Source organism: Eucyclogobius newberryi, unplaced genomic scaffold, assembly GCF_026437365.1.
Source record: "Eucyclogobius newberryi isolate DKJ021-1_F unplaced genomic scaffold, fEucNew1.0.hap1 SCAF_8, whole genome shotgun sequence".
Lineage (NCBI taxonomy): Eukaryota > Metazoa > Chordata > Actinopteri > Gobiiformes > Gobiidae > Eucyclogobius > Eucyclogobius newberryi.
In genome coordinates this window covers 39814961-39842227 of record NW_027316500.1, presented here as the reverse complement: position 1 = coordinate 39842227, position 27267 = coordinate 39814961, and the positions used below count along the sequence as shown (strand labels likewise).

The following is a 27267-nucleotide window of genomic DNA, read 5'->3' as shown; positions in this document are numbered from 1 at the left end:
ACCACATACTGGTCACTCGTCAGTCTCTCTCAGACCACACGCTGGACTTGTACCTTTCCGCACTTGTCTTCATCTCTCTGTCGTCTGGTGAGTTCAGGTGGTCCCGTGAGGCCCCTGGCTGTGTGGGGCCCTTCTCCTCTCTCTTGGGCCCCTCTCTGTGGATCACCATGCGTTCTCTTCTGGACAGTAGCTGGCAGTTTGGTCCGGCAGGTCGGGATTCTCTGGACTGGACGCCGCCCTCGGCTTTGCCCTCCACCGACAAGCAATTAGCAGTGAGTGCACTTCCTTTTTATGTTAACCCATTTTATTACTATGATTATTAGTATTATTACTATTACTATTATCATTAGTATTATTAGTATTATTTTGTATACCAGTATCTGTGCATGATTTAATGTTTAGTTTGTCTAGTTACATTGACTCATAAATCATATTGTACATATATTTATACCTTTATACTCTTTTATACTGAATAAGTATTGGATACTCTACCACCTGCTCATGCTTTTAAAATAAGATAAGAAAATGGAAGAAAACATGTGTTCCATAATATTCCACAAAATACATAAATGTATGCATATATGAATTCCTCAAACATATATTTTTAAAATGACATTAGAAGACAGTGCAGTGTGTATGTGACACATGCTCTTCTGACTGAGGTCAAACCCATCATGATCCAATGAACTGGACTAATCTGCTTCAAATGTGTTCAAAGAGTTTATTTTATACTTTGAGCCTGGCCCGTGAGCTCCCTCTGGTGGACGCATTTATATTCAAAATACAGATTAGTGTAAAACATTGTAAAATAACAAATATTGAGAATACTTTATAATAACTACACTTTTATTTATTTTTCTAATTTAAATATTTTATTTTTCAAAATTATGCAACTCGAAAAATGGTTCCAGTACCTTCCCTGGCTCCGCCCTCGCACGTCTGTGACACAAGTCACATGTTGTGAACTGAACTGATGAAGTGAAGCTGCTGTAACGGCCTCGTCACATCCTCCATTTTCAATGCTTTGCCACTGGTGTATGATACAATGATAACCTGTCAGCTGACCTGTGACCTACGACCTGTGACCTACGACCTGTGACCTACGACCTGTGACCTGCGACCTTTTCTTCCTGCATCTTTCCTCTGATCCTCTCCACCAATCCACTTTCTTCCCGCTCATCACAGGAGCTCCATCTGTCGTCAGTCCCACAAGTTTATCACATGTAGACGCCTCTTCAAAGAGCTCTTTCCTCGTAGTCGTGCAGTGACTGTAAACCCAACAACTCCTCTGTTCTGCACAGGCTCGAGTCCCCTCCACGGGCTCGAGTCCCCTCCACGGGCTCGAGTCCCCTCCACAGGCTCGAGTCCCCTCCACGGGCTCGAGTCCCCTCCACAGGCTCGAGTCCCCTCCACGGGCTCGAGTCCCCTCCACAGGCTCGAATCCACTCCTCGGGCTCGAGTCCCCTCCACGCATGAAAAAAGAGAGCTGGGCAATATCAGAAGTATCAGTGTCTCATAGTGGAATATGCAATGAAATCCTTTCCCTTCTTCACAAGCTGTTGTTGGACATTTTCCTCGAGCTGACGTTCTGCAACGGTGTTTGGCTCAGGCTCAGGCTCAGGCTCAAGATCAGGCTCAAGATCAGGCTCAAGATCAGGCTCAGGCTCAGGCTCAAGATCAGGCTCAAGATCAGGCTCAGGCTCAGGCTCAAGATCAGGCTCAAGATCAGGCTCAAGATCAGGCTCAAGATCAGGCTCAGGCTCAGGCTCAAGATCAGGATCACATTTAAAAACAATTGCCTTTTTTCTGGGCAAACGGTGTCACAAACTTTAAGCATTCAGTTCTTGATAAATTCCCCCTCAGTGAAGGGCGGGGAGACCTCTGCTGACCTCTGCTGACCTCTGCTGACCTCTGCTGACCTCTGCTGACCTCTGCTGCCACAAGAAAACTGGCTCTAACAGCAGCCGCGCTCTGTGATCTGGCTTTAGAGAACAAAGAGAACATAGAGAACATAGTGAACATAGTGAACATAGAGAACATAGAGAACATAGAACATAGAGAACATAGAGAACATAGTGAACATAGAGAACATAGTGAACATAGTGAACATAGAGAACATAGTGAACATAGTGAACATAGAGAACATAGAGAACATAGTGAACATAGTGAACATAGTGAACATAGAGAACATAGTGAACATAGAGAACATAGTGAACATAGAGAACAAAGAGAACATAGAGAACATAGTGAACATAGAGAACATAGTGAACAGAGAACATAGAGAACATAGTGAACATAGAGAACATAGTGAACATAGTGAACATAGAGAACATAGTGAACATAGAGAACATAGAGAACATAGAGAACATAGAGAACAAAGAGAACATAGAGAACATAGTGAACATAGAGAACATAGTGAACATAGAGAACATAGTGAACATAGAGAACAAAGAGAACATAGAGAACATAGTGAACATAGAGAACATAGTGAACATAGTGAACATAGTGAACATAGAGAACATAGTGAACATAGTGAACATAGAGAACATAGATAACATAGTGAACATAGTGAACATAGAGAACATAGAGAACATAGAGAACATAGTGAACATAGAGAACATAGTGAACATAGTGAACATAGTGAACATAGAGAACATAGAGAACATAGTGAACATAGAGAACATAGAGAACATAGAGAACATAGTGAACATAGTGAACATAGAGAACATAGAGAACATAGAGAACATAGTGAACATAGAGAACATAGAGAACATAGAGAACATAGTGAACATAGAGAACATAGTGAACATAGTGAACATAGAGAACATAGAGAACATAGTGAACATAGTGAACATAGAGAACATAGTGAACATAGTGAACATAGAGAACATAGAGAACATAGAACATAGAGAACATAGTGAACATAGAGAACATAGAACATAGAGAACATAGTGAACATAGAGAACATAGTGAACATAGAGAACATAGAGAACATAGTGAACATAGAGAACATAGAGAACATAGAGAACATAGTGAACATAGTGAACATAGAGAACATAGAGAACATAGAGAACGTAGTGAACATAGAGAACATAGTGAATATAGAGAACATAGAACATAGAGAACATAGTGAACATAGTGAACATAGTGAACATAGAGAACATAGAACATAGAGAACATAGTGAACATAGTGAACATAGTGAACATAGAGAACATAGAGAACATAGAGAACATAGAGAACATAGAACATAGAGAACATAGTGAACATAGTGAACATAGAGAACATAGAGAACATAGAGAACATAGTGAACATAGAGAACATAGAGAACATAGTGAACATAGAGAACATAGAACATAGAGAACATAGTGAACATAGTGAACATAGTGAACATAGTGAACATAGAGAACATAGTGAACATAGAGAACATAGTGAACATAGTGAACATAGTGAACATAGTGAACATAGAGAACATAGAGAACATATAGAACATAGAGAACATAGAGAACATAGTGAACATAGTGAACATAGATAACATAGATAACATAGTGAACATAGAGAACATAGAGAACATAGTGAACATAGTGAACATAGTGAACATAGAGAACATAGAGAACATAGTGAACATAGTGAACATAGAGAACATAGAACATAGAGAACATAGAGAACATAGAGAACATAGAGAACATAGAGAACATAGTGAACATAGTGAACATAGTGAACATAGAGAACATAGAACATAGAGAACATAGTGAACATAGTGAACATAGAGAACATAGTGAACATAGAGAACATAGAGAACATAGTGAACATAGAGAACATATAGAACATAGAGAACATAGTGAACATAGTGAACATAGAGAACATAGAGAACATAGAGAACATAGTGAACATAGAGAACATAGAGAACATAGAACATAGAGAACATAGTGAACATAGAGAACATAGAGAACATAGAGAACATAGAGAACATAGTGAACATAGAGAACATAGAGAACATAGAGAACATAGAAAATAGAGAACATAGAGAACATAGAACATAGAGAACATAGTGAACATAGTGAACATAGAACATAGAGAACATAGAGAACATAGTGAACATAGAGAACATAGTGAATATAGAGAACATAGAGAACATAGAGAACATAGAGAACATAGTGAACATAGAGAACATAGAGAAGATAGTGAACATAGTGAACATAGTGAACATAGTGAACATAGTGAACATAGAGAACATAGAGAACATAGTGAACATAGAGAACATAGAGAACATAGAGAACATAGTGAACATAGAGAACATAGTGAACATAGTGAACATAGAGAACATAGAGAACATAGTGAACATAGAGAACATAGTGAACATAGTGAACATAGAGAACATAGTGAACATAGAGAACATAGAGAACATAGTGAACATAGAGAACATAGAACATAGAGAACATAGTGAACATAGAGAACATAGAGAACATAGTGAACATAGAGAACATAGTGAACATAGTGAACATAGAGAACATAGAGAACATAGTGAACATAGAGAACATAGAGAACATAGAGAACATAGTGAACATAGAGAACATAGTGAACATAGAGAACATAGAGAACATAGTGAACATAGAGAACATAGTGAACATAGTGAACATAGAGAACATAGTGAACATAGAGAACATAGAGAACATAGTGAACATAGAGAACATAGAACATAGAGAACATAGTGAACATAGTGAACATAGAGAACATAGTGAACATAGAGAACATAGAACATAGTGAACATAGGGAACATAGAGAACATAGAACATAGAGAACATAGTGAACATAGTGAACATAGAGAACATAGAGAACATAGAACATAGAGAACATAGTGAACATAGTGAACATAGAGAACATAGAGAACATAGAGAACATAGTGAACATAGTGAACATAGTGAACATAGAGAACATAGAGAACATAGTGAACATAGAGAACATAGTGAACATAGTGAACATAGAGAACATAGTGAACATAGTGAACATAGAGAACATAGAGAACATAGTGAACATAGAGAACATAGTGAACATAGTGAACATAGAGAACATAGTGAACATAGTGAACATAGAGAACATAGAGAACATAGTGAACATAGAGAACATAGAACATAGAGAACATAGTGAACATAGAGAACATAGAACATAGAGAACATAGAGAACATAGAACATAGAACATAGAGAACATAGTGAACATAGAGAACATAGTGAACATAGAGAACATAGTGAACATAGAGAACATAGAGAACATAGTGAACATAGTGAACATAGAGAACATAGAACATAGAGAACATAGTGAACATAGAGAACATAGTGAACATAGAGAACATAGAGAACATAGAGAACATAGAGAACATAGAGAACATAGAGAACATAGAACATAGAGAACATAGAGAACATAGTGAACATAGAGAACATAGTGAACATAGTGAACATAGAGAACATAGTGAACATAGAGAACATAGAGAACATAGAGAACATAGTGAACATAGTGAACATAGAGAACATAGAGAACATAGAGAACATAGAACATAGAGAACATAGTGAACATAGAGAACATAGAGAACATAGTGAACATAGAGAACATAGAACATAGAGAACATAGAGAACATAGAACTTAGAGAACATAGTGAACATAGAGAACATAGAGAACATAGAGAACATAGTGAACATAGTGAACATAGTGAACATAGAGAACATAGAGAACATAGTGAACATAGAGAACATAGAGAACATAGAGAACATAGTGAACATAGTGAACATAGAGAACATAGAGAACATAGTGAACATAGTGAACATAGTGAACATAGAGAACATAGAGAACATAGTGAACATAGTGAACATAGAGAACATAGTGAACATAGTGAACATAGAGAACATAGAACATAGTGAACATAGAGAACATAGAACATAGAGAACATAGAGAACATAGTGAACATAGTGAACATAGAGAACATAGTGAACATAGTGAACATAGAGAACATAGAACATAGAGAACATAGAGAACATAGAGAACATAGTGAACATAGAGAACATAGTGAACATAGAGAACATAGTGAACATAGTGAACATAGAGAACATAGAACATAGAGAACATAGAGAACATAGTGAACATAGTGAACATAGAGAACATAGTGAACATAGTGAACATAGAGAACATAGTGAACATAGAGAACATAGAGAACATAGAGAACATAGTGAACATAGTGAACATAGAGAACATAGTGAACATAGTGAATATAGAGAACATAGTGAACATAGTGAACATAGTGAACATAGTGAACATAGTGAACATAGAGAACATAGAGAACATAGAGAACATAGAGAACATAGAACATAGAGAACATAGTGAACATAGTGAACATAGAGAACATAGTGAACATAGTGAACATAGAACATAGAGAACATAGTGAACATAGTGAACATAGAGAACATAGAACATAGAGAACATAGTGAACATAGTGAACATAGTGAACATAGAGAACATAGAGAACATAGAGAACATAGAGAACATAGAACATAGAGAACATAGTGAACATAGAGAACATAGAGAACATAGAGAACATAGAGAACATAGTGAACATAGTGAACATAGAGAACATAGAGAACATAGTGAACATAGAGAACATAGAACATAGAGAACATAGTGAACATAGTGAACATAGTGAACATAGTGAACATAGAGAACATAGAGAACATAGTGAACATAGAGAACATAGTGAACATAGTGAACATAGTGAACATAGTGAACATAGAGAACATAGAGAACATATAGAACATAGAGAACATAGAGAACATAGTGAACATAGTGAACATAGATAACATAGATAACATAGTGAACATAGAGAACATAGAGAACATAGTGAACATAGAGAACATAGAGAACATAGTGAACATAGTGAACATAGAGAACATAGAGAACATAGTGAACATAGTGAACATAGAGAACATAGAACATAGAGAACATAGAGAACATAGTGAACATAGAGAACATAGAGAACATAGTGAACATAGTGAACATAGAGAACATAGTGAACATAGAGAACATAGAACATAGAACATAGAGAACATAGTGAACATAGTGAACATAGTGAACATAGAGAACATAGTGAACATAGAGAACATAGAGAACATAGTGAACATAGAGAACATATAGAACATAGAGAACATAGAGAACATAGAGAACATAGAGAACATAGAGAACATAGTGAACATAGAGAACATAGTGAACATAGTGAACATAGTGAACATAGTGAACATAGAGAACATAGAGAACATAGTGAACATAGAGAACATAGAGAACATAGAGAACATAGTGAACATAGAGAACATAGTGAACATAGTGAACATAGAGAACATAGAGAACATAGTGAACATAGAGAACATAGTGAACATAGTGAACATAGAGAACATAGTGAACATAGAGAACATAGAGAACATAGTGAACATAGAGAACATAGAACATAGAGAACATAGTGAACATAGAGAACATAGAGAACATAGTGAACATAGAGAACATAGAGAACATAGAGAACATAGTGAACATAGTGAACATAGAGAACATAGTGAACATAGAGAACATAGAACATAGTGAACATAGGGAACATAGAGAACATAGAACATAGAGAACATAGTGAACATAGTGAACATAGAGAACATAGAGAACATAGAGAACATAGAACATAGAGAACATAGTGAACATAGTGAACATAGAGAACATAGAGAACATAGAGAACATAGTGAACATAGTGAACATAGTGAACATAGAGAACATAGAGAACATAGTGAACATAGAGAACATAGTGAACATAGTGAACATAGAGAACATAGTGAACATAGTGAACATAGAGAACATAGAGAACATAGTGAACATAGAGAACATAGTGAACATAGTGAACATAGAGAACATAGTGAACATAGTGAACATAGAGAACATAGAGAACATAGTGAACATAGAGAACATAGAACATAGAGAACATAGTGAACATAGAGAACATAGAACATAGAGAACATAGAGAACATAGAACATAGAACATAGAGAACATAGTGAACATAGAGAACATAGTGAACATAGAGAACATAGTGAACATAGAGAACATAGAGAACATAGTGAACATAGTGAACATAGAGAACATAGAACATAGAGAACATAGTGAACATAGAGAACATAGAGAACATAGAGAACATAGTGAACATAGAGAACATAGAGAACATAGAGAACATAGAGAACATAGAGAACATAGAGAACATAGAACATAGAGAACATAGTGAACATAGAGAACATAGTGAACATAGTGAACATAGAGAACATAGTGCACATAGAGAACATAGAGAACATAGAGAACATAGTGAACATAGTGAACATAGAGAACATAGAGAACATAGAGAACATAGAACATAGAGAACATAGTGAACATAGAGAACATAGAGAACATAGTGAACATAGAGAACATAGAACATAGAGAACATAGAGAACATAGAACTTAGAGAACATAGTGAACATAGAGAACATAGAGAACATAGAGAACATAGTGAACATAGAGAACATAGAGAACATAGTGAACATAGTGAACATAGAGAACATAGAGAACATAGTGAACATAGAGAACATAGAGAACATAGAGAACATAGTGAACATAGTGAACATAGTGAACATAGAGAACATAGAGAACATAGTGAACATAGTGAACATAGTGAACATAGAGAACATAGTGAACATAGTGAACATAGAGAACATAGTGAACATAGTGAACATAGAGAACATAGAACATAGTGAACATAGAGAACATAGAACATAGAGAACATAGAGAACATAGTGAACATAGTGAACATAGAGAACATAGTGAACATAGTGAACATAGAGAACATAGAACATAGAGAACATAGAGAACATAGTGAACATAGAGAACATAGTGAACATAGAGAACATAGTGAACATAGTGAACATAGAGAACATAGAACATAGAGAACATAGAGAACATAGTGAACATAGTGAACATAGAGAACATAGTGAACATAGTGAACATAGAGAACATAGAGAACATAGTGAACATAGAGAACATAGAGAACATAGAGAACATAGTGAACATAGTGAACATAGAGAACATAGTGAACATAGTGAATATAGAGAACATAGTGAACATAGTGAACATAGTGAACATAGTGAACATAGAGAACATAGAGAACATAGAGAACATAGAGAACATAGAACATAGAGAACATAGTGAACATAGTGAACATAGTGAACATAGAGAACATAGTGAACATAGTGAACATAGAACATAGAGAACATAGTGAACATAGTGAACATAGAGAACATAGAACATAGAGAACATAGTGAACATAGTGAACATAGTGAACATAGAGAACATAGAGAACATAGAGAACATAGAGAACATAGAACATAGAGAACATAGTGAACATAGTGAACATAGTGAACATAGTGAACATAGAGAACATAGAGAACATAGAGAACATAGTGAACATAGTGAACATAGAGAACATAGAGAACATAGTGAACATAGAGAACATAGAACATAGAGAACATAGTGAACATAGTGAACATAGTGAACATAGTGAACATAGAGAACATAGAGAACATAGTGAACATAGAGAACATAGTGAACATAGTGAACATAGTGAACATAGTGAACATAGAGAACATAGAGAACATATAGAACATAGAGAACATAGAGAACATAGTGAACATAGTGAACATAGATAACATAGTGAACATAGAGAACATAGAGAACATAGTGAACATAGAGAACATAGAGAACATAGTGAACATAGTGAACATAGAGAACATAGAGAACATAGTGAACATAGTGAACATAGAGAACATAGAACATAGAGAACATAGAGAACATAGTGAACATAGAGAACATAGAGAACATAGTGAACATAGTGAACATAGAGAACATAGTGAACATAGAGAACATAGAACATAGAACATAGAGAACATAGTGAACATAGTGAACATAGAGAACATAGTGAACATAGAGAACATAGAGAACATAGTGAACATAGAGAACATATAGAACATAGAGAACATAGTGAACATAGTGAACATAGAGAACATAGAGAACATAGTGAACATAGAGAACATGGAGAACATAGAGAACATAGAACAGAGAGAACATAGTGAACATAGTGAACATAGAGAACATAGAGAACATAGAGAACATAGAGAACATAGTGAACATAGAGAACATAGAGAACATAGAGAACATAGAACATAGAGAACATAGAGAACATAGAGAACATAGAACATAGAGAACATAGTGAACATAGTGAACATAGAGAACATAGAGAACATAGTGAACATAGAGAACATAGTGAATATAGAGAACATAGAGAACATAGAGAACATAGAGAACATAGTGAACATAGAGAACATAGAGAAGATAGTGAACATAGAGAACATAGTGAACATAGTGAACATAGTGAACATAGTGAACATAGAGAACATAGAGAACATAGTGAACATAGAGAACATAGAGAACATAGAGAACATAGTGAACATAGAGAACATAGTGAACATAGTGAACATAGAGAACATAGAGAACATAGTGAACATAGAGAACATAGTGAACATAGTGAACATAGAGAACATAGTGAACATAGAGAACATAGAGAACATAGTGAACATAGAGAACATAGAACATAGAGAACATAGTGAACATAGAGAACATAGAGAACATAGTGAACATAGAGAACATAGAGAACATAGAGAACATAGTGAACATAGTGAACATAGAGAACATAGTGAACATAGAGAACATAGAACATAGTGAACATAGGGAACATAGAGAACATAGAACATAGAGAACATAGTGAACATAGTGAACATAGAGAACATAGAGAACATAGAGAACATAGAACATAGAGAACATAGTGAACATAGAGAACATAGAGAACATAGAGAACATAGTGAACATAGTGAACATAGTGAACATAGAGAACATAGAGAACATAGTGAACATAGAGAACATAGTGAACATAGTGAACATAGAGAACATAGTGAACATAGTGAACATAGAGAACATAGAGAACATAGTGAACATAGAGAACATAGTGAACATAGTGAACATAGAGAACATAGTGAACATAGAGAACATAGAGAACATAGTGAACATAGAGAACATAGAACATAGAGAACATAGTGAACATAGAGAACATAGAACATAGAGAACATAGAGAACATAGAACATAGAGAACATAGTGAACATAGAGAACATAGTGAACATAGAGAACATAGAGAACATAGTGAACATAGTGAACATAGAGAACATAGAACATAGAACATAGAGAACATAGTGAACATAGAGAACATAGAGAACATAGAGAACATAGTGAACATAGAGAACATAGAGAACATAGAGAACATAGAACATAGAGAACATAGAGAACATAGAGAACATAGAAAACATAGAACATAGAGAACATAGTGAACATAGAGAACATAGTGAACATAGTGAACATAGAGAACATAGTGAACATAGAGAACATAGAGAACATAGAGAACATAGTGAACATAGAGAACATAGAACATAGAGAACATAGTGAACATAGAGAACATAGAGAACATAGTGAACATAGAGAACATAGAACATAGAGAACATAGAGAACATAGAACTTAGAGAACATAGTGAACATAGAGAACATAGAGAACATAGAGAACATAGTGAACATAGAGAACATAGAGAACATAGTGAACATAGTGAACATAGAGAACATAGAGAACATAGTGAACATAGAGAACATAGAGAACATAGTGAACATAGTGAACATAGTGAACATAGAACATAGAGAACATAGTGAACATAGTGAACATAGAGAACATAGAGAACATAGAACATAGAGAACATAGAGAACATAGTGAACATAGAGAACATAGTGAACATAGTGAACATAGAACATAGAGAACATAGTGAACATAGTGAACATAGAGAACATAGTGAACATAGTGAATATAGAGAACATAGTGAACATAGTGAACATAGTGAACATAGTGAACATAGAGAACATAGAGAACATAGAGAACATAGAGAACATAGAACATAGAGAACATAGTGAACATAGTGAACATAGTGAACATAGAGAACATAGTGAACATAGTGAACATAGAACATAGAGAACATAGTGAACATAGTGAACATAGAGAACATAGAACATAGAGAACATAGTGAACATAGTGAACATAGTGAACATAGAGAACATAGAGAACATAGAGAACATAGAGAACATAGAACATAGAGAACATAGTGAACATAGTGAACATAGTGAACATAGTGAACATAGAGAACATAGAGAACATAGAGAACATAGTGAACATAGTGAACATAGTGAACATAGAGAACATAGAGAACATAGTGAACATAGAGAACATAGAACATAGAGAACATAGTGAACATAGTGAACATAGTGAACATAGTGAACATAGAGAACATAGAGAACATAGTGAACATAGAGAACATAGTGAACATAGTGAACATAGTGAACATAGTGAACATAGAGAACATAGAGAACATATAGAACATAGAGAACATAGAGAACATAGTGAACATAGTGAACATAGATAACATAGTGAACATAGAGAACATAGAGAACATAGTGAACATAGAGAACATAGAGAACATAGTGAACATAGTGAACATAGAGAACATAGAGAACATAGTGAACATAGTGAACATAGAGAACATAGAACATAGAGAACATAGAGAACATAGTGAACATAGAGAACATAGAGAACATAGTGAACATAGTGAACATAGAGAACATAGTGAACATAGAGAACATAGAACATAGAACATAGAGAACATAGTGAACATAGTGAACATAGAGAACATAGTGAACATAGAGAACATAGAGAACATAGTGAACATAGAGAACATATAGAACATAGAGAACATAGTGAACATAGTGAACATAGAGAACATAGAGAACATAGTGAACATAGAGAACATGGAGAACATAGAGAACATAGAACATAGAGAACATAGTGAACATAGTGAACATAGAGAACATAGAGAACATAGAGAACATAGAGAACATAGTGAACATAGAGAACATAGAGAACATAGAGAACATAGAACATAGAGAACATAAAGAACATAGAGAACATAGAACATAGAGAACATAGTGAACATAGTGAACATAGAGAACATAGAGAACATAGTGAACATAGAGAACATAGTGAATATAGAGAACATAGAGAACATAGAGAACATAGAGAACATAGTGAACATAGAGAACATAGAGAAGATAGTGAACATAGAGAACATAGTGAACATAGTGAACATAGTGAACATAGTGAACATAGAGAACATAGAGAACATAGTGAACATAGAGAACATAGAGAACATAGAGAACATAGTGAACATAGAGAACATAGTGAACATAGTGAACATAGAGAACATAGAGAACATAGTGAACATAGAGAACATAGTGAACATAGTGAACATAGAGAACATAGTGAACATAGAGAACATAGAGAACATAGTGAACATAGAGAACATAGAACATAGAGAACATAGTGAACATAGAGAACATAGAGAACATAGTGAACATAGAGAACATAGAGAACATAGAGAACATAGTGAACATAGTGAACATAGAGAACATAGTGAACATAGAGAACATAGAACATAGTGAACATAGGGAACATAGAGAACATAGAACATAGAGAACATAGTGAACATAGTGAACATAGAGAACATAGAGAACATAGAGAACATAGAACATAGAGAACATAGTGAACATAGAGAACATAGAGAACATAGAGAACATAGTGAACATAGTGAACATAGTGAACATAGAGAACATAGAGAACATAGTGAACATAGAGAACATAGTGAACATAGTGAACATAGAGAACATAGTGAACATAGTGAACATAGAGAACATAGAGAACATAGTGAACATAGAGAACATAGTGAACATAGTGAACATAGAGAACATAGTGAACATAGAGAACATAGAGAACATAGTGAACATAGAGAACATAGAACATAGAGAACATAGTGAACATAGAGAACATAGAACATAGAGAACATAGAGAACATAGAACATAGAGAACATAGTGAACATAGAGAACATAGTGAACATAGAGAACATAGAGAACATAGTGAACATAGTGAACATAGAGAACATAGAACATAGAACATAGAGAACATAGTGAACATAGAGAACATAGAGAACATAGAGAACATAGTGAACATAGAGAACATAGAGAACATAGAGAACATAGAACATAGAGAACATAGAGAACATAGAGAACATAGAGAACATAGAACATAGAGAACATAGTGAACATAGAGAACATAGTGAACATAGTGAACATAGAGAACATAGTGAACATAGAGAACATAGAGAACATAGAGAACATAGTGAACATAGAGAACATAGAACATAGAGAACATAGTGAACATAGAGAACATAGAGAACATAGTGAACATAGAGAACATAGAACATAGAGAACATAGAGAACATAGAACTTAGAGAACATAGTGAACATAGAGAACATAGAGAACATAGAGAACATAGTGAACATAGAGAACATAGAGAACATAGTGAACATAGTGAACATAGAGAACATAGAGAACATAGTGAACATAGAGAACATAGAGAACATAGTGAACATAGTGAACATAGTGAACATAGAACATAGAGAACATAGAGAACATAGTGAACATAGTGAACATAGAGAACATAGAGAACATAGAACATAGAGAACATAGAGAACATAGTGAACATAGAGAACATAGTGAACATAGTGAACATAGAGAACATAGGACATAGAGAACATAGTGAACATAGTGAACATAGAGAACATAGAACATAGAGAACATAGAGAACATAGAGAACATAGAGAACATAGTGAACATAGTGAACATAGAGAACATAGTGAACATAGTGAACATAGAGAACATAGTGAACATAGAGAACATAGAGAACATAGAGAACATAGTGAACATAGAGAACATAGTGAACATAGTGAACATAGAGAACATAGTGAACATAGTGAACATAGTGAACATAGATAACATAGTGAACATAGTGAACATAGATAACATAGATAACATAGTGAACATAGAGAACATAGTGAACATAGTGAACATAGAGAACATAGTGAACATAGAGAACATAGTGAACATAGTGAACATAGAGAACATAGAGAACATAGTGAACGTAGAACATAGGGAACATAGTGAACATAGAACATAGAGAACATAGTGAACATAGTGAACATAGTAAACATAGTGAACATAGAGAACATAGTGAACATAGTGAACGTAGAACATAGGGAACATAGTGAACATAGAACATAGAGAACATAGTGAACATAGTGAACATAAAGAACATAGTGAACATAGAGAACAGAGAACATAGAGAACATAGAGAACATAGAGAACATAGAGAACATAGAGAACATAGAGAACATAGAACATAGAGAACATAGTGAACATAGAGAACATAGTGAACATAGTGAACATAGAGAACATAGTGAACATAGAGAACATAGAGAACATAGAGAACATAGTGAACATAGTGAACATAGAGAACATAGAGAACATAGAACATAGAGAACATAGTGAACATAGAGAACATAGAGAACATAGTGAACATAGAGAACATAGAACATAGAGAACATAGAGAACATAGAGAACATAGAACTTAGAGAACATAGTGAACATAGAGAACATAGAAAACATAGAGAACATAGAGAACATAGTGAACATAGAGAACATAGAGAACATAGTGAACATAGTGAACATAGAGAACATAGAGAACATAGTGAACATAGAGAACATAGAGAACATAGTGAACATAGTGAACATAGTGAACATAGTGAACATAGAGAACATAGAGAACATAGTGAACATAGTGAACATAGAGAACATAGAGAACATAGTGAACATAGTGAACATAGAGAACATAGAGAACATAGTGAACATAGAGAACATAGTGAACATAGAGAACATAGTGAACATAGTGAACATAGAGAACATAGAACATAGTGAACATAGAGAACATAGAACATAGAGAACATAGAGAACATAGTGAACATAGTGAACATAGAGAACATAGTGAACATAGTGAACATAGAGAACATAGAACATAGAGAACATAGAGAACATAGTGAACATAGAGAACATAGTGAACATAGAGAACATAGTGAACATAGTGAACATAGAGAACATAGAACATAGAGAACATAGTGAACATAGTGAACATAGAGAACATAGAGAACATAGTGAACATAGTGAACATAGAGAACATAGTGAACATAGAGAACATAGAGAACATAGAGAACATAGTGAACATAGTGAACATAGTGAACATAGAGAACATAGTGAACATAGTGAACATAGTGAACATAGAGAACATAGTGAACATAGTGAACATAGTGAACATAGAGAACATAGTGAACATAGTGAACATAGTGAACATAGAGAACATAGAGAACATAGTGAACATAGTGAACATAGAGAACATAGAGAACATAGTGAACATAGTGAACATAGAGAACATAGAACATAGTGAACATAGAGAACATAGAACATAGAGAACATAGAGAACATAGTGAACATAGTGAACATAGTGAACATAGTGAACATAGAGAACATAGTGAACATAGAGAACATAGGACATAGAGAACATAGTGAACATAGTGAACATAGAGAACATAGAACATAGAGAACATAGAGAACATAGAGAACATAGAGAACATAGAGAACATAGTGAACATAGTGAACATAGAACATAGAGAACATAGAGAACATAGTGAACATAGTGAACATAGAGAACATAGAGAACATAGAACATAGAGAACATAGAGAACATAGTGAACATAGAGAACATAGTGAACATAGTGAACATAGAACATAGAGAACATAGTGAACATAGTGAACATAGAGAACATAGTGAACATAGTGAATATAGAGAACATAGTGAACATAGTGAACATAGTGAACATAGTGAACATAGAGAACATAGAGAACATAGAGAACATAGAGAACATAGAACATAGAGAACATAGTGAACATAGTGAACATAGTGAACATAGAGAACATAGTGAACATAGTGAACATAGAACATAGAGAACATAGTGAACATAGTGAACATAGAGAACATAGAACATAGAGAACATAGTGAACATAGTGAACATAGAGAACATAGTGAACATAGAGAACATAGTGAACATAGTGAATATAGAGAACATAGTGAACATAGTGAACATAGTGAACATAGTGAACATAGAGAACATAGAGAACATAGAGAACATAGAGAACATAGAACATAGTGAACATAGTGAACATAGTGAACATAGTGAACATAGAGAACATAGAGAACATAGTGAACATAGAGAACATAGTGAACATAGTGAACATAGTGAACATAGTGAACATAGAGAACATAGAGAACATATAGAACATAGAGAACATAGAGAACATAGTGAACATAGTGAACATAGATAACATAGTGAACATAGAGAACATAGAGAACATAGTGAACATAGAGAACATAGAGAACATAGTGAACATAGTGAACATAGAGAACATAGAGAACATAGTGAACATAGTGAACATAGAGAACATAGAACATAGAGAACATAGAGAACATAGTGAACATAGAGAACATAGAGAACATAGTGAACATAGTGAACATAGAGAACATAGTGAACATAGAGAACATAGAACATAGAACATAGAGAACATAGTGAACATAGTGAACATAGAGAACATAGTGAACATAGAGAACATAGAGAACATAGTGAACATAGAGAACATATAGAACATAGAGAACATAGTGAACATAGTGAACATAGAGAACATAGAGAACATAGTGAACATAGAGAACATGGAGAACATAGAGAACATAGAACATAGAGAACATAGTGAACATAGTGAACATAGAGAACATAGAGAACATAGAGAACATAGAGAACATAGTGAACATAGAGAACATAGAGAACATAGAGAACATAGAACATAGAGAACATAGAGAACATAGAGAACATAGAACATAGAGAACATAGTGAACATAGTGAACATAGAGAACATAGAGAACATAGTGAACATAGAGAACATAGTGAATATAGAGAACATAGAGAACATAGAGAACATAGAGAACATAGTGAACATAGAGAACATAGAGAAGATAGTGAACATAGAGAACATAGTGAACATAGTGAACATAGTGAACATAGTGAACATAGAGAACATAGAGAACATAGTGAACATAGAGAACATAGAGAACATAGAGAACATAGTGAACATAGAGAACATAGTGAACATAGTGAACATAGAGAACATAGAGAACATAGTGAACATAGAGAACATAGTGAACATAGTGAACATAGAGAACATAGTGAACATAGAGAACATAGAGAACATAGTGAACATAGAGAACATAGAACATAGAGAACATAGTGAACATAGAGAACATAGAGAACATAGTGAACATAGAGAACATAGAGAACATAGAGAACATAGTGAACATAGTGAACATAGAGAACATAGTGAACATAGAGAACATAGAACATAGTGAACATAGGGAACATAGAGAACATAGAACATAGAGAACATAGTGAACATAGTGAACATAGAGAACATAGAGAACATAGAGAACATAGAACATAGAGAACATAGTGAACATAGAGAACATAGAGAACATAGAGAACATAGTGAACATAGTGAACATAGTGAACATAGAGAACATAGAGAACATAGTGAACATAGAGAACATAGTGAACATAGTGAACATAGAGAACATAGTGAACATAGTGAACATAGAGAACATAGAGAACATAGTGAACATAGAGAACATAGTGAACATAGTGAACATAGAGAACATAGTGAACATAGAGAACATAGAGAACATAGTGAACATAGAGAACATAGAACATAGAGAACATAGTGAACATAGAGAACATAGAACATAGAGAACATAGAGAACATAGAACATAGAGAACATAGAGAACATAGTGAACATAGAGAACATAGTGAACATAGAGAACATAGAGAACATAGTGAACATAGTGAACATAGAGAACATAGAACATAGAACATAGAGAACATAGTGAACATAGAGAACATAGAGAACATAGAGAACATAGTGAACATAGAGAACATAGAGAACATAGAGAACATAGAACATAGAGAACATAGAGAACATAGAGAACATAGAGAACATAGAACATAGAGAACATAGTGAACATAGAGAACATAGTGAACATAGTGAACATAGAGAACATAGTGAACATAGAGAACATAGAGAACATAGAGAACATAGTGAACATAGAGAACATAGAACATAGAGAACATAGTGAACATAGAGAACATAGAGAACATAGTGAACATAGAGAACATAGAACATAGAGAACATAGAGAACATAGAACTTAGAGAACATAGTGAACATAGAGAACATAGAGAACATAGAGAACATAGTGAACATAGAGAACATAGAGAACATAGTGAACATAGTGAACATAGAGAACATAGAGAACATAGTGAACATAGAGAACATAGAGAACATAGTGAACATAGTGAACATAGTGAACATAGAACATAGAGAACATAGAGAACATAGTGAACATAGTGAACATAGAGAACATAGAGAACATAGAACATAGAGAACATAGAGAACATAGTGAACATAGAGAACATAGTGAACATAGTGAACATAGAGAACATAGGACATAGAGAACATAGTGAACATAGTGAACATAGAGAACATAGAACATAGAGAACATAGAGAACATAGAGAACATAGAGAACATAGAGAACATAGTGAACATAGTGAACATAGAGAACATAGTGAACATAGTGAACATAGAGAACATAGTGAACATAGAGAACATAGAGAACATAGAGAACATAGTGAACATAGAGAACATAGTGAACATAGTGAACATAGAGAACATAGTGAACATAGTGAACATAGTGAACATAGATAACATAGTGAACATAGTGAACATAGATAACATAGATAACATAGTGAACATAGAGAACATAGTGAACATAGTGAACATAGAGAACATAGTGAACATAGAGAACATAGTGAACATAGTGAACATAGAGAACATAGTGAACGTAGAACATAGGGAACATAGTGAACATAGAACATAGAGAACATAGTGAACATAGTGAACATAGTGAACATAGTGAACATAGAGAACATAGTGAACATAGTGAACGTAGAACATAGGGAACATAGTGAACATAGAACATAGAGAACATAGTGAACATAGTGAACATAAAGAACATAGTGAACATAGAGAACAGAGAACATAGAGAACATAGAGAACATAGAGAACATAGAGAACATAGAGAACATAGAGAACATAGAACATAGAGAACATAGTGAACATAGAGAACATAGTGAACATAGTGAACATAGAGAACATAGTGAACATAGAGAACATAGAGAACATAGAGAACATAGTGAACATAGTGAACATAGAGAACATAGAGAACATAGAACATAGAGAACATAGTGAACATAGAGAACATAGAGAACATAGTGAACATAGAGAACATAGAACATAGAGAACATAGAGAACATAGAGAACATAGAACTTAGAGAACATAGTGAACATAGAGAACATAGAAAACATAGAGAACATAGTGAACATAGAGAACATAGAGAACATAGTGAACATAGTGAACATAGAGAACATAGAGAACATAGTGAACATAGAGAACATAGAGAACATAGTGAACATAGTGAACATAGTGAACATAGTGAACATAGAGAACATAGAGAACATAGTGAACATAGTGAACATAGAGAACATAGAGAACATAGTGAACATAGTGAACATAGAGAACATAGAGAACATAGTGAACATAGAGAACATAGTGAACATAGAGAACATAGTGAACATAGTGAACATAGAGAACATAGAACATAGTGAACATAGAGAACATAGAACATAGAGAACATAGAGAACATAGTGAACATAGTGAACATAGAGAACATAGTGAACATAGTGAACATAGAGAACATAGAACATAGAGAACATAGAGAACATAGTGAACATAGAGAACATAGTGAACATAGAGAACATAGTGAACATAGTGAACATAGAGAACATAGAACATAGAGAACATAGTGAACATAGTGAACATAGAGAACATAGAGAACATAGTGAACATAGTGAACATAGAGAACATAGTGAACATAGAGAACATAGAGAACATAGAGAACATAGTGAACATAGTGAACATAGTGAACATAGAGAACATAGTGAACATAGTGAACATAGTGAACATAGAGAACATAGTGAACATAGTGAACATAGTGAACATAGAGAACATAGTGAACATAGTGAACATAGTGAACATAGAGAACATAGAGAACATAGTGAACATAGTGAACATAGAGAACATAGAGAACATAGTGAACATAGTGAACATAGAGAACATAGAACATAGTGAACATAGAGAACATAGAACATAGAGAACATAGAGAACATAGTGAACATAGTGAACATAGTGAACATAGTGAACATAGAGAACATAGTGAACATAGAGAACATAGGACATAGAGAACATAGTGAACATAGTGAACATAGAGAACATAGAACATAGAGAACATAGAGAACATAGAGAACATAGAGAACATAGAGAACATAGAGAACATAGTGAACATAGTGAACATAGAGAACATAGTGAACATAGTGAACATAGAGAACATAGTGAACATAGAGAACATAGTGAACATAGAGAACATAGAGAACATAGTGAACATAGAGAACATAGTGAACATAGTGAACATAGAGAACATAGTGAACATAGTGAACATAGATAACATAGTGAACATAGTGAACATAGATAACATAGTGAACATAGAACATAGAGAACATAGTGAACATAGTGAACATAGAGAACATAGTGAACATAGAGAACATAGTGAACATAGTGAACATAGAGAACATAGAGAACATAGTGAACATAGTGAACGTAGAACATAGTGAACATAGTGAACATAGTGAACATAGTGAACATAGTGAACATAGAGAACATAGTGAACATAGAGAACATAGTGAACATAGTGAACATAGAGAACATAGAGAACATAGTGAACATAGTGAACGTAGAACATAGGGAACATAGTGAACATAGTGAACATAGTGAACATAGAGAACATAGAGAACATAGAGAACATAGAGAACATAGTGAACATAGTGAACATAGAGAACATAGAGAACATAGTGAACATAGAGAACATAGAGAACATAGTGAACATAGAGAACATAGTGAACATAGTGAACATAGAGAACATAGTGAACATAGTGAACATAGTGAACATAGATAACATAGTGAACATAGTGAACATAGATAACATAGTGAACATAGAACATAGAGAACATAGTGAACATAGTGAACATAGAGAACATAGTGAACATAGAGAACATAGTGAACATAGAGAACATAGAGAACATAGTGAACATAGAACATAGAGAACATAGTGAACATAGTGAACATAGTGAACATAGTGAACATAGAGAACATAGTGAACATAGTGAACGTAGAACATAGGGAACATAGTGAACATAGAACATAGAGAACATAGTGAACATAGTGAACATAGAGAACATAGTGAACATAGAGAACATAGAGAACATAGAGAACATAGAGAACATAGAGAACATAGTGAACATAGAGAACATAGTGAACATAGAGAACATAGAGAACATAGTGAACATAGTGAACATAGAGAACATAGTGAACATAGAGAACATAGTGAACATAGAGAACATAGAGAACATAGTGAACATAGAGAACATAGAGAACATAGTGAACATAGAACATAGAGAACATAGTGAACATAGTGAACATAGTGAACATAGTGAACATAGAGAACATAGTGAACATAGTGAACGTAGAACATAGGGAACATAGTGAACATAGAACATAGAGAACATAGTGAACATAGTGAACATAGAGAACATAGTGAACATAGAGAACATAGAGAACATAGAGAACATAGAGAACATAGAGAACATAGAGAACATAGTGAACATAGAGAACATAGTGAACATAGAGAACATAGTGAACGTAGTGAACATAGAGAACATAGTGAACAGAGAACATAGAGAACATAGTGAACATAGTGAACATAGTGAACAGAGAACATAGAGAACATAGTGAACATAGAGTCATGTGTCATGTCCAGGTGTTTGTATTTGTCGTGGTGCTTCGTTTCATGATGTCTTCTTATGTTGTATTCTTCCACACACAAGACACACTGTCCCCACACAGAAGACACACTGTCCCCACTCAGAAGACACACTGTCCCCACACACAAGACACACTGTCTCCACACACAAGACACACTGTCCCCACACAGAAGACACACTGTCCCCACACACAAGACACACTGTCCCCACACAGAAGACACACTGTCCCCACACACAAGACACACTGTCCCCACACAGAAGACACACTGTCCCCACACAGAAGACACACTGTCCCCACACAGAAGACACACTGTCCCCACACAGAAGACACACTGTCCCCACACAGAAGACACACTGTCCCCACACAGAAGACACACTGTCCCCACACAGAAGACACACTGTCTCCACACAGAAGACAGACGGCTTGGACCCTTCACATCCGCGAACATGTATTGTGGACCGGCCTCCTGCTGGTGCATGTTTAGTCCTGACTCTGGCACCAGCAGGAGGCCGGTCCATGTTTAGTCCTGACTCTGGCACCAGCAGGAGGCCGGTCCCTGAGGTCCTCAGACTCTGAGATGGTTCATATGGCACTAACATGCCTAAGATGTACTTTGGTGCTTGGCCATGGAGAGACTTGTCCACAAGCAGAGCTGCTTTAAAGTCTCTTCTCTGAGCCACAGGGGGCAGTGCAGAGACCTGAGAACAGGACTAATGTGATCATACTTCCTGGTTCTAGTCAGGACTAATGTGATGGTACTTCCTGGTTCTGGTCAGGACTAATGTGATGGTACTTCCTGGTTCTAGTCAGGACTAATGTGATGGTACTTCCTGGTTCTAGTCAGGACTAATGTGATGGTACTTCCTGGTTCTAGTCAGGACTAATGTGATGGTACTTCCTGGTTCCAGTCAGGACTAATGTGATGGTACTTCCTGGTTCTAGTCAGGACTAATGTGATGGTACTTCCTGGTTCTAGTCAGGACTAATGTGATGGTACTTCCTGGTTCTAGTCAGGACTAATGTGATGGTACTTCCTGGTTCTCGTCAGGACCCGAGCAGCAGCGTTCTGGATGTACTGCAGCTGTTTTACAGCTCGTTTGGAGAGACCAGTGAGCAGGCCGTTACAGTAGTCTAATCTACTGGAGACAAATGTGTGTATGAGTCTGTCCAAGTCTGTTTTAGACACAATGAGACTTCCTCTTTGGCTGCTGTGCCCCGTGTGTCCAGTTTGCCATTCTTGGATTTCTAATCCCGCATTTTTGCCAGTGCCACATCTATCTTTGTGTCCACTGTCTTTGTAATCTTGTCAGTAATCTCCAGCAAAACCACCATAATCACTGGGTCTATCTCGCTCCAAAGTCGCCTCCACCCCGTGTCTGACCCGGAGCTGGAACTGGAGCTGGAATGGGCGTGTGGGGGCTGGTGCAGAACTAGCTAGTTTAAATGTAGCATTGCCAACCTCGTTCCCGGTGTGGTTTTTCTTCTTGTATTTCTTTGACATTTTCCAGAAGTAAGTGTCCAGGCTCTTCATATGTCTGTTCCAACATAGAAATATTGGTTTTCTGCAAGTGAACTCCTAATAGATTTGACTTTGGCTTAGACCCATAGTATCCAGTGCTTAAGCCCATTTAGGGGTGCTGGCAGAATAGCCTGCATTTGGGGCCGTGTCAGATTATGTGACCCAAATAAGGTCCTCATGGTTGTCTTCAGAGACCTGTGGTCTGCTGTGTCTGCAGGGGTATATTGTGGCAGGGGTATATTGTGGCAGGGGTATATTGTGGCAGGGGTATATTGTGGCAGGGGTATATTGTGGCAGGGGTATATTGTGGCAGGGGTATATTGTGGCAGGCCCCGTTTGTTGGGACAAGGAGGGGAAGAGCGTGGGAGTCTCTGACGCTGTTATCGCATCATTTGGAGGTTGCTGCATGGATGTCACAGCTGCACTATGGCTGCTGCACTCTGGGGTGGCAGTTTAGGAAGAAGATGAATTCAGAGGTGATTTCCTGATTGCTGGGGCCAAAAGAATAATAATGTAGAGGGGAAAGCCTTTTGGTTCCCTGTACAACCAAAGTCCAGGACTGAGTGGAGCTAGGGTCAGGAGGAGCAGCTGTCGCTGTAGCATGCGGCGGGGACTCGAGAGTCTGCTAGACATAATGTTGGTGAAGGAGTTCATCAATCAGCTCTTCAATGGTTTTAAGTTCTGATTTGAGTTTGCCTATTTCCATAGGATTAATTTATAGTGCTGCTGACAGAAACAGAAAGTCCCAAAGCCAGCTACATGTACATGTTCATGTACATGTACATGAACATGTTCTTTAACCTTTAACCCTGGACCATAAGGCTGCACTTTATGCCTTTTGATAACAAATAATAAGGCACTGCAGACATTTTAGATCTATCAACTTCTCCTACCAAAACTCTTGCCATGGACAAAATAAATTGATACGGAAATTGATTTGGAACAAAGAAATGGATGACACAAACCTAACCAACTGAAATAGTAACAGACATCAAAAAAACGCAAAAAAAACAAAAACATTCAGACTTAATTTGGAAACGGCTACATTTGACAGACACTTCAGTGAAGTGTGCGTTTGCTGAAAGTACATGAAGTGCACGAGAACACAGGGGTGAATAAAACATCTAGTAGAGTCAAGCAGCTGTGTTGCAACTGCAACGAAATGAATGAAAACCACAGCACAGTCCTGTTTGGACTAGTGACTCTACTGGCCACACAATAATAGAACAATGTGTGATGTTTTACCATGTTGTGATTGATTATTGCGTTTGGTGTGTGAACTTAGAGGTTATGTTTCTGAGAAAAGCCCTTTGAAGTTAAAATGTCTGTGAAAAATCTATGGATGAAGTGGATTCAATGATATTATAAAACATCTCTAGGATTAGATTGGACACTTTTATTGTTTCCAGGTTAAAAATGATATGTTTAGAGAGGAAACTGGGATATCATGCGAAACATAAATATTCTCCCTGTGTCGTCCTTCACAGGGCCAGCAGAGCTCCAGCGAAGTCCTCAGCACCCGCTCCATCTCGTCCATCACTGCAGGCTGCCTCTCCCTCCTCCTGCTCGTCGCCCTCCTGCTCCTCCTGCTGTGGCGGAAGAGGCGGGGTTTGCGGCTGGAAGGAAAGCTGGGAGTGGCCGGGGTGATCGCGCTGGAGGACCTGCAGGACCCCGAGCGCAACTGCGAGCTGCTGTCGACTCTGCGGCGGGAGCAGAGTCAGAGGCGGAGTCAGAGGCGGAGTCAGAGGCGGAGTCAGAGGCGGAGTCAGAGGCGGAGTCAACAGCTGTCCTCCTCTGGCTCTGAGCAGGACATGAACGACGGGGTTTTCCTGATGGTCTACCTGCCTTCGCCCTATGAGCAGACACTCACCCGGATCGCCCGGGCTGCCAGCATGAGCTCCAGGGATGGGGAGGTCCCGCTCAGTCCCAGTCTAGAACCCCCGCTCAGTCCCAGTCTAGAACCCCCGCTCAGTCCCGGCCTAGATCCTCCTGCGAGTCCTGGTCCACTCCTGGTCCTCAGTCCTGGCCCAGAGACAAGTGGCCAAGAGTTGGAGGGTATAACTGTCCTAGAGGAGAGTGAAATTCTGGACTGATGTGTGTTTTGGGGACACCTGATGGTCAAAGTGAATCTACTAATACGGTTGGCAACGACTTCATATTTGTGGAAATAAATTCAGTTCATTCAATGGGAAACGCAGCTTTTCCACTCGTCTGATAGTGCAATCAAACTGCGGTGCTAAAGTCACGCCGAAGGCTTCTAGTAGAACACTTTTGAGGGCAGATGCAGGAGACATGTCTTCGATGTCCTGGACGCAATGTTGAACTAGACTCAAATCTGCCTCTCACTTCCTTGTGAAATGACTGCTATTCCAGGGAATGTCTGCTGCGCTCAATGCTGCAGAATTGCAGGACAATTCACAATGATTTGTCACGTAAACTGAATGTACCATAATACATTTCTTGGCAAATGATGATATTTCAAGCTCTACTAATTCCAATCAAGTTGTTGACCTGGCGTTACCTAGAAAAAATAAAC

General features: G+C 36.2%; 1 protein-coding gene across 1 annotated transcript; it reads left to right on the top strand.

Moving 5' to 3' along the window:
• On the top strand, positions 1–26851 carry LOC140351231 (uncharacterized). The gene is made up of 2 exons (XM_072436992.1): positions 1–272; positions 26219–26851. Exons 1-2 carry the CDS (start codon positions 168–170, stop codon positions 26822–26824), a joined length of 711 nt encoding a protein of 236 aa, XP_072293093.1. The 5' UTR covers positions 1–167; the 3' UTR covers positions 26825–26851.
• Positions 26852–27267: the final 416 nt, after the last annotated feature.